This window comes from Priapulus caudatus, unplaced genomic scaffold, assembly GCF_000485595.1.
Source record: "Priapulus caudatus unplaced genomic scaffold, Priapulus_caudatus-5.0.1 Scaffold97, whole genome shotgun sequence".
Taxonomy (NCBI): domain Eukaryota; kingdom Metazoa; phylum Priapulida; class Priapulimorpha; order Priapulimorphida; family Priapulidae; genus Priapulus; species Priapulus caudatus.
The window spans coordinates 401,384-412,409 of NW_014577158.1; the positions used below are offsets into that span (position 1 = coordinate 401,384).

An 11,026-nucleotide genomic window follows, 5' to 3' on the forward strand; every position below is an offset into this window, starting at 1 on the left:
CGAGCTTGAAATTCGTCACACGCACAATCACTTCCATTGGATGTACAATCTTACACCGGGCATACTGTTGCAAGAAACATACACGCGTTATCCCATCCGAGTAAAATACACACTGTGTATGTAATATATATATATTTATTTATTTATACATATATATATATTTAGGAGAGCGAGAGAGTAAGAGTAAATGTAAATAATATGATACATTGAACAAATAACGAAATGAACAAATACCAGTAATTCTTTCAGTAATCAATTTCACTTATACAATAACACGGAATATCGCTCCACGCACGCAAGGCAAGACATTGCTCATCATACAACCTTTCTCTCCTCCCTCTCCCTCCCTCTCCTCTCTTCCTCGCTTCTACTCCCTTCTCTCTCAATCTGTTACCATATGCTCCTGTCGTTCACTACTCTAGGACTAGTCGGAAGCCATGGAACATCCTTTCGCATATCTGAACACGGTAATCGAAAATCAGTCGAGTCACACCTAATTGCTGTCCGAATTTGATTGCTTTTCTTGTGGAGAGAGAGTGAGTGAGTGAGAGAGAGAGAGAGAGAGAGCGACGAACATTGCTCACAGCACAGTGGAGAGAGGCAGGTGGCAAATCGTAGAGCGAACAGCTTCAATCCCTGTACAGCGACCGTAGCACTGACTGGCATTGCTCATGCGCTCTTCCGGGCTCTCAAGCCATAAACATAGTCGCCATGGCCGGGAAACGTCTTTTCCATTATCCGAACATACAACATCACGCATCACATCAACAAACAGCATAACATCTGTGATATGAAAAAACAGGTTGGAGAACTGGAGACACTGGCCCTGTGAATTTTCTGGCTTCCGCAATGCCATGTCCTTTCCAGTGTCCAAGTTTCCAGTAGGCAATAGCCTTTTCGAGTGTCTGAACGTACAGGCGTTTGTTCAGTCACGTGGTTGTGACACCCCATGGCCTTCAGTAGACCGTAGAACGACCTCTCCGTGATCTTCAGTAGCCGTAGAACACGACCTCTCTGTGACCTTCAGTAGCGGGTAGAACGCCCTCCTCCGTCACCTTCAGTAGCCGTAGAACGACCTCAGTCTAACCTTTAGTATCCGTAGAACGCCCTCGCCGTGACCTTAGTAGCCGTAGAACGACCACTCCCTGACCTTCAGTAGCCGTAGAACGACCTCTCCGTGACCTTCAGTAGCCGTAGAACGACCTCTCCTTGCCGTCGGTGTAAAAGGTTGGCTTGCTCTCGAATCGCATGCGCTTCTGGCGCCACCAGGTGTCTCTGGGCGGCGTTGGTGGCGTCGCCGCAGCGCCCCGCTCCTCGCCCCTGTGCTGTCTGAACACGTGTAGTAACTCGCTCACCACCCTCTCGGTGAGGCGATGGTCGGTGGCGTCGACGCCGAGTTGTTGATCGGGGTCGCTGCCAGGAGTCGCCTCCTCTGCCGTCGACGACACGGACGACGAGGCGTCGTCGGTCGTGGATCGCGTGCGGGCATCGGAGGCATCCTGCGAGTCGCCAGGGGGCGCCACGGCGGCGACAGCGTCGGTCTGGCACGCGCGGCTCGTGCTCGGCGGGCGGGACTGCGAAAAAGGCTTCGGGTAGAGGAACGCGTCCCGTGGTGTCTCCTCCTCTTCCTCTGCTTCCTCTGCTTCCTCCGTGTCCGCGCTGCCGTCGCTGTTTCCCTGTCGTCCCTCGTAGCTGTCGCCGTCGTCGCCGCCATATTCCTCCACGCTAGCCAGGCGTTCCGCGCCGCCGCCGCTACCGCCGTCGAATCTCCTCGCTGCCAGCAGCGAGTAGCGACGCCGCGCGGTCGGGCACGCCTCCTGATGTCCACCGGCGACGCAGGGCGGACAGATCCAGGCGAGCGGCGGCGGCGGCGCGCGATCTCTGCCGAGGTCGATGGTCGATCGCGAGGATACAGAGGGCGACACCGAGCGTGCGCTGACCCCGGTGACCCGGCTGCCGCGCCGGTCGTAGCTGTTAGCGTAGTTGCGCGGCATGTTTGACCCCGCCGCTGACCCCGGTGACCCGGCTGCCGCGCCGGTCGTAGCTGTTAGCGTAGTTGCGCGGCATGTTAGCGTACATGTCGTAGTCTGCGTCGTCGTCGTCGATGGCAGAATTGCGGATGTGGTTCTCTCGCAAACCGACGAGTTCGGCCGCGCTCCGATTCTCCCCGTTCTCCCAGCTTTCCAGATTTTCGCTGCTCCTCCGCGGCTTGGCGGGGCTCGTGTACAGCGCGGCACGATGCGTCGAGACGAGCGGACTTCCGGGTTTTTCGCCGCTCCGCGCGATCACGGGAGCGGAGCTGTACAGCGGGTCAGCACCCCCTGGTGAGGCGGTCCCGCGGGAAAGGCGGCGCACCCTGTAGGTGGGCGAGACGGCACGACGCGGTGTGTCCGGCCGCCGCTCCCACCGCCGCCGACCTGCAGAGATGGCGTCGTCGGAAACCGCCCGCCACCGCGGCACACCCGACCCCGCGCGACCTCGCCTGCCAATGGAGTCGACGCGCTGGCGTGTCCCGCCGTCCGCGACGCCGCGGTGGTATGCGCACAGCGGGGGAAGTTCGTCGAAGGAGGAGGGAGGAGGAGGAGAAGGGGAGAAGGGTTCGTTGTAGATGTCCTCGGCAGACTGGGAGCGTCGGTGAGACGAGCGACTGTCAGTGGCGTAGTCTGAAGTCGCCTCGACGTCCGGCACGTTGTAGAGGGCGCCGCCGTTCTCCGCGACTTCTGCCGAGAGCCTATCGATTAGCTGTGCCTGTCGCGAGAGCTTGTCATTTAGTTGTGCCTGTTGCGAGAGCTTATCGTTTAGTTGTGCCTCTCGCGAGAGCTTATCGTTTAGTTGTGCCTCTCGCGAGAGCTTGTCGTTTAGTTGTGCCTGCCGCAAGAGGTTATCGTTTAGCTGCGCCTGTTGCGAGAGCTTATCGTTAAGTTGTGCCTGTTGCGAGAGCTTATCGTTAAGTTGTGCCTCTCGCAAGAGCTTATCGCTTTTCTGTGCCTGTTGCGAGAGCTTATCGTTTAGCTGCGCCTGTTGCTGAAGGTCGAGCAGCTGCCAGAAGGACTTTGAGTGGAAGAACGAGTGCTGATTAATATCATTGCCGCTACTGCCGCCGCCGCCGCCGCCGTACAGTGGCGATCTCAGTAGGGTCGTGTCGAGCTTCGTGTGGATGGCCGTCGCCGTGAACGACGTCGCCGAGGCAACACCAACGCCGTCGGTCGGCGATGGCGACGACGACGACGGCGACTTCCGGTCGGCGCGCGCGCCGGATTTCCGCGGTTGCTTGTCGTCGTGCCGGAAGAGGCGCTGTCGCTGTCCGAAGATGACCGGGTCGCCGACGTAGCGGTGTCGCGGCGCGGTGAGCGTGAAGATGTCGTGCAGACGCGCCAGCTTGCCCTTGGACGTCCTTGAGGCCTGTGCGCGGGGTTAGGGGAAGCGGGTGGAGGGGTTGATCAATAGTTGTTAGGATGCGTGCGGCGATGGCAGGTGGGGGGGCGGTAGTAGTGTGGTGTTAGCACACGTGTGTGTGTGTGTGTGTGTGTGCGTGCGTGTGTGTGTACGCGTGCGTGTGTGTAATTGTGTTTGCGTGTGCGTGTGTGTGTGTGTGCGTGTGCGTGTGTGTGTGTGTGAGTGTGAGTGTGAAGTAATGTTGTGGCTATGTGCGGTACTGTCAGGGGCCTAATTGTCATCTCGGCAGAATTTTCAACGATTTTTTAACAAATGCATTATTCGATATTACACATGTCCGTGCTGCGCGATTCGACTCGTTAAACTTGCGATCGTTTTTTTACAGTTATGCTGACAAATCTCGCAGCTATTTATATATATATAATAATTATATATATATATTGTGACACGTGATGCATGAATAGCTCCCATTGAATCATAAAGTTGTCGCAAAAAAGAAGATGTAACTTACGTACGAGAGAAATATTTGATAACAACGCATAGTTTTATGTACATACGTATTCCTTTCTATATAAATAATGACTGCTTGAATTATGGACTTTTATCAATAATTATCACGCGCGTACACTGTCGTCCTAGCAGTAGTGAGTGTGAACTGCGAAGGCATGCAGAATACTGATAAAAACTGTGCACTACAACGAACGCGAAACCCAATACCACTCATTGCGGTGCAGAAGTGCAGTATAGACAGTTCTACAGAGACTACAGTGGAAAATCATGCTTCTGTATTATCAGAGGTAAGCGACTAAGGTTACATTGTGCATATATAGCTGAACGAACATACGTGACGAAAACGAGCATGCATTCATCTTCTTTTCGTCAATATACGCATTGGTTCTCAACCAACCCTTTTGTTTGGAGGCCCGTCATTTTCGGTTCTCCGCAATATCTCTCGCTTCTGTTGTTCCTAATGCAGCTCTTATTGCTAATTATAATACTACAATAACTTACAATTAGTGCCATTTCGTAGGTACAGGCCACCCTGTACAGTTAAATGACGCATGTAGCGACAAAATATGCAGATAATAAACGGGAGAAACGCTCATTTTGATTTGTAACATGAAACCAGCCAACATGTATGCACCTCCCTCGCGCACCCAGGTTGAGAACCACTGATTATCTATAGCAGGCAAGTTCATCATAACAAGATAGAAAAAATAGACACCAAGCGTAAGTGGGTTATAACCATAGCAACTACAACCGCGTCGAAAGACTTTCGTCGTCGATCGTCAGGCGACGCCTTAAAGTCGACGTCGTCATCGGCAGGGCTGAGCGTGATGAACTCGCCGACGCTGTCGAACGTAAAAGACACGTCTGCGGGAGCATTTGCAATTGAAGGCGCCCTCGCTCGCGGCGGCGACTTGACAGTGGACCAGAGCGCCCTCTGACGTCGGCGGGAGAGTAGGCGCCGTAGGTGGGTTAGCGTGCGCGGGTGCCGTTAGACGACGCGGCGTCTTTCTTGCCGTCACCATCATCACCGAAACCGTGCTCTTCCCGCTATCCAGCCCGGGTTTCTCGTCGGTAGTGCGTGCAGGATAGAAAGAGTCGGAGTTTGCGAAGGCGGGTTGTCGGAGCCTACCGATCGGTGACAGCGGCACGAGTTCCTGCGACAGTTTCGTCGTCGGTGTCGCGCGCGGTAAGGGCCGGTCCGATCCAGCTGAGAAACGGCAGGAAGAACAGCGCTGGAAGAGACCATACAGCACAACGCAGAAGAAGGTCTGCAAGTAAAGAGAGAATAAACGTATAGAGAGAGGGAGTGAGAGAGAGACCGAGATGAAGCGGCCATAAAAGTTACGATAATACGCATAAAAGGAACGAGTTAGAGAGAGAGAGAGAGAGAGAAGAGAGAGAGAGAGAAGAGGGGGATGGTGATTGAGAGAAATTGTGAGAGCGCTAGATAGAGAGAGAGAGAGAGAGAGAGAGAGAGATGAATGACAGAACACTGCTACAGGAGACAGAGGGGATAGATAGAAGAAAGATAAGAAGGAAGCGATGAAAGAGATATTGGGGGGGGATAAAAATAGATTGGGGTCGGCTAAGAGGTAAGTGAGAGGGGGGCAGGGGGAATAGGAAATCACAGAGATCCTTGATATGGAACGAATCTGTAACATTCTCGAAATCTTATTTTAGATGTCCACAATTATATATACGTATATATAATATATATATATATATATATGGCTTCTTTACCTTGAAGAACTGTTGGAAGGAGATCGAAGTCGACGTCGAGAGAAGAATGAAGGCGAGGAATGTGCTGAAACCACCGCAGAAACAGCCGCCCCCATGTGCTTCAACGACATGTCAGCACGAGCTGCAAAACACATCCCGCAAAAAACACACCTCATGACGTCACGCGTCCAATTTGTTTGAGAGTGCGTCAAATCAACGCGCATTATATTAAACATAGAAGGCGTTAAAAATTTAATGTCTATTTTAAAAATTGCAATGGTTATGATGATGAATAACAATGTGAATCAGTTTTTGCTGTTAGGTGTAGTAAACGGTGTTGAAACTCGTTGAAACCCGATGTGACGCAGTAGCCTAAATGTTAAAACGCAAGCTCTGGCGACATATGAGTGTTAGCACAATTAAACTGGCTGCTACAAACGTCTCACTAGTTTTTATACACGTATACCAAGTTTGGATCGACAGTTTTAGCTTTGGTTTAGTTTTAGTTTGATCTCTAGCTCATCACGCAGGACCCGCATCTATACCTCTATACGACTTATTCTCATCTCTCTTTCCAATTTCACCCCAAATCGGCGATGAAGTCTGCTCTCAAGTCTACTCTCTCATCTTCTGCTCTTCTCGCTTATCTTCTTTCTCTGTCTCTGTCTCTCTCTCTCTCCCTTCTCACCTTTCTCTTCTCTTCTCTCTCTCTCCCTTCTCCCTTCTCTCTTCTCTTCGCTTTCTCTCTTTTCTTTCGTTCTCTCGCTCTTTTCTTCTCTATCTCAGCTTCGACTACGACACTTACTCTGTCTGCTGCCCGAATGCAACATGAACTCGTGGCCCATGTGCACGGGATAGTCGACGGCCAGACCCGTGCATAGGATGAAGTTGAGTGTGAGTCCGATCTCAATCTTCAGGCCCCAGAAGTACGCTGTTCCAGCCAAATCGATCTGAAAGCAACAAGCTATGCTGACCATGCACGCAAGCAGACGACAGCGCACGCACACATATACACGCAGCAGACGACCGCACGCACGACATAGCACCGCCAGTACGAACCTTCAACCGCAAGCAACATATACACGCATGCAGACCGACCCGCACGCACCCCTAGATACACCATCGCAGACGACCGCACGCATACATATACACGCGCGCAGAACGACCGCACGCACCACAATACACGCATGCAGAACGACCCGCACCACCATATACACCACGCAGACGACCGCACGGGCACCACAATATACACGCACGCAGACGTAACCGCACTCACGACATAACACGCACCGCAGACGACGCACGCGACACATATACACCGCGCGCAGACGACCGCCACGCACACATATACACGCACGCAGACGACCGCTACGGCACACATAACACGCAATGGCAGACGACCGGCACGCAGCACATAACGCGCATAGCCAGACGACCGCACGCACCACCATATACAGCGCATGCAGACGACGCCGCACGCAACACAATACACGCATAGCAGACGACTCGCACGCACACATTTACCGCGCATGCAGACGACCGCACGCACACATATACACGCATGCAGACGACCGCACCGCAACACATAGCACGCGCCGCAGACGACCGCACGCGAACACCATATACACGCATACAGACGACTGCAACGCAACACATATCACGCATGCAACGACCGACAGCACACATATTACACGCATGCAGCCCCGACGCGCAACCGAACACATAGCACGGCTGCGCAGGACACCGCACGCACACATATACACGCATCAGACGACGCGCAACGCACACCATATGCACGCATGCAGAGGATCGCACGCGACCACAGATACAAACGCGCTTTTATAGGCAGTAACACACAGAACAGATCGGGGTGCTTCAGAACCTTCTCGTATAATCAATCGCATGTCACTAGAGAGTAAAGAAGTGAACCAAAGTCGAGAATAAACAGTAATTGTCGGCTCTTATAAAGCATTAAAAATCAGGGTAATCTTAAATTAAATAAAAGCAGTGAAAACTACACGCAGATCAAAAAGCATGTGTATATAGGTTCTTTCCTAACAAAAATCAATACTATAATTTTTTTAAAATTTCTTAAATAAAAACAAACTAAAGACGGCATTATTACATAAATAGCACATGTCGGAGGAGAAAATGTTTTGGCTCAAAAACGGCCACCACCTGGTGGTCACTCTACCGTACTAATCCTTTATGTGTTGCCGCGTCCATTCACCGAGCTGTAGACATGGTGTGGGATGGTTTTACATAAATAAATACGTCTCGCAAGGCGAAACACATCTGTTATAAATAAAATCTTAAAATAATTTCTTAATCTATTTGGGGACTATCCATGGTCAGCAACAACGCACGTCCCACAGCTAGAATGCTGTGACAGTCTGAGAGGCAGGAGCAGTGTCATAACGAATACCGCAGCCATGGCGTAGAAAGCATTCGGTAATTAACATCGTTCCGATAATCTAAAAAAAAAAAAGACTCAGAAGGCGGACCCGCAAAGCCCACACGAACAGGGAAGGCTGCGATTTATGAATTAAATTTATTAGAATAAATTTGTAATTATGGCGTGGTGTGGAATGTTTCGTTACAATGTTCCATAATTACGTGATCCATTCAGAACATAAACTGAATATGCACTAAATCCAACTACATATCTAATAAATATTTGAGTCAGTATTTGTAAATGTAGTATTATTTATTATGTATTATATGTATGTAATGACGTCTTATGTATGTAATGTATGTAAGTAGTTATGTATGTATGTAGTATGTATGTAAGTAGTATTAATGTATTATGCATGTATGTATGTATGTACGTATATTATGTATGTATTAGTATTATTATTATGTATGTAGTATGTATGTTGTAAGTCTTAGTATAGTATTATGTATTATGTAGTATGATAGTAATGTATGTATGTATGAATGTAGTAGTAGTAATAGTAGTATGTATGTAAGAGTATTATGTATGTAACTATGTATGTAGTATGTATTAGGATGTATGTAGTATGTATGTTATGTATTATATTAATTATGTAATGTATGTATGTATGTAGGATGTAGTATGTATATGTATGTATGTATGTATGTAGTATTATGATTATTATGTATTATTATGATGTAATGATGTAAATGTATGTATGTATGTATGTAAGGTATATGTAGTATGTATGTAGTAGAGGAGTATTATGTATTATCGTATGTATTATGTAGTATGTATGTAGTAGTATAATGTAAGTAGTATGTAGTATGTATAGATTATGTATGTATTATGTATGAGTATGTATTAGTTAGTAAGATGTATGTAGGATGTAGTATTATGATGTAATGATGTATGTACTGTATGTATTAGTATGTAGTATGTAGTATGAAATATATGTTGATGTATTGGTATGATGTATATCTATGTATGTATGTGATGTATGTATGTAGAATGTATGATTATGTAGTATATGTATGTATGTAGTAGTATGTATATGTATGTATGTATTATGTAAGTATGTATGTATGTATGAGTATTTATGTATTATATTATGTATGTATGCTATTATTAATTAGATTAGTATTATGTAATGATATGTATGTATATGTATATGTATGTAGTGTATGTATGTATGATGTAATAGTATTATGTATGATGTATGTATGATGTATGTATGTATTAGTATTATGTATGTAGTATGTAGTAGTAGTAGTAATGTAGAATGTATGATTATGTATGTAATGTATGTATGTGATTAGTTAGATGTATGTATTATTATGTATGTATATGAGTATGTATGTATGTATGTATGTATTATGCAGATGTATTATAGTTATGCTATGTATGTATGTATGTATATGTATGCTATTATATGTATGTATGTTGTTATGTATGTAGATATGTATGTAATGGTAGTATGTATGTATGTAGTAATGTATGACGTATGTAGTATGCTATGATGTAGTATGTATGTACGTATGTATTGTAGTATGATGTATGTAGTATGTATGTATAGTATGTATGTAATTATGAGTATAGTATGTATATGATGTATTAAATATTAATGATGTAAATTAGTTAAGTATGTATAGTATGTATTGTAATGCCTATTATGTAATGCTATGTAAACGACGTATCTATTACTGTTATGTAAAATGTAAAAAATGTATGATACTATGTAGTATATAGTATGTCATGTAGTATTATGTATTATCCATGTATGTCATGTATGTATGTATGATGTTAATGTACTGTAGTAACTGTATGTATGCTACTGCATGTATGTACTATGTATCGCTATGTATGATGCTATGTATCATATTATGTAGCAGTATGTAGTATCGATGTAGGTATCGCTTATGTATCTATGTATCGTACGCTATGCTAGTTCATGTATTATGTAGCTATGCTATGCTAAGGAGCTACTGTATGTAGCAGAGGTATGCTATGTACTGCTATGTATGTAGTATGTAGACATGATTCGTAGTATCGATGTATGTCATAGTATTATATCATTATTATGGATTAGTACTGTAATGCTATCGTATGTAATTATCGTATGTATGCTACGTACTGACGTATCTATGCTAGCTACGGCTATCGTAACTGATCGTATGCTATGTATGTATGTATGTCATGTATGTAGTATGTAGTATCGTATCAGTAAGGATGTATATTACCTGTCAACTGCTATGTCTCGTAGATTACTGTTGCTAGCTATGCTATCGTAGCTATGTTGCTATGATGTATCGTATGTATCGTAACGTAGATGTAGAGTATGTATGTATTCTGTATGTATGCTAATGTAGTATGTACTGTATGTCATGTAATGTATGGATGCATGTAGTAGTATGTATATGTTGATGCTATATACCGTATGTAGTATGTATATGCAGTATATGTATGATATTATGTCAGCCGCAACATAGTCTGTATGTATAGTATGTATGGAATGACGTAAAACTCCGCATAATACTCAGATTATGTATGTATGTATGTATTATGTATGTAGTATGTATGCTATGTATGTATTAGTATGTATAGTATGTAATGTATATGTAGTATGTACAACGACCAGTAGTATGCATGATGTTATATATGCTATGATGTATGTATGTATTATGGTATGTATTATGATAGTATGTATGTATGTAGTATGTAATGTATGTATGTATGATAGGTATGGTATTTATGTATGTATGTATGTAATGTTAATGATGGAATGATGCATGTATGAATGTAGTGTATGTAGGTATGTATGATATGTATGTATGTAGTATGTATGTAGATGATATGTATAGTAATGTATTAATTATGTATGTATGTAAATGTATGATATGTATGTATTATGTATTATTATTACTCGAATGTATGTGATGTATGTATGTATGATATATGTATGATGTA

General features: G+C 45.4%; 1 protein-coding gene across 1 annotated transcript in view; it reads right to left on the reverse strand.

Annotated features, from left to right (window-relative positions):
- Positions 1-11,026, reverse strand: part of LOC106805026 — a 38,767-nt gene that overhangs the window by 2,853 nt on the left and 24,888 nt on the right. The window contains 3 exon segments of the mRNA XM_014806495.1: positions 5,647-5,729; positions 5,732-5,767; positions 6,431-6,575. Of these exon segments, the coding sequence (XP_014661981.1) occupies positions 5,647-5,729; positions 5,732-5,767; positions 6,431-6,575 (264 nt within the window).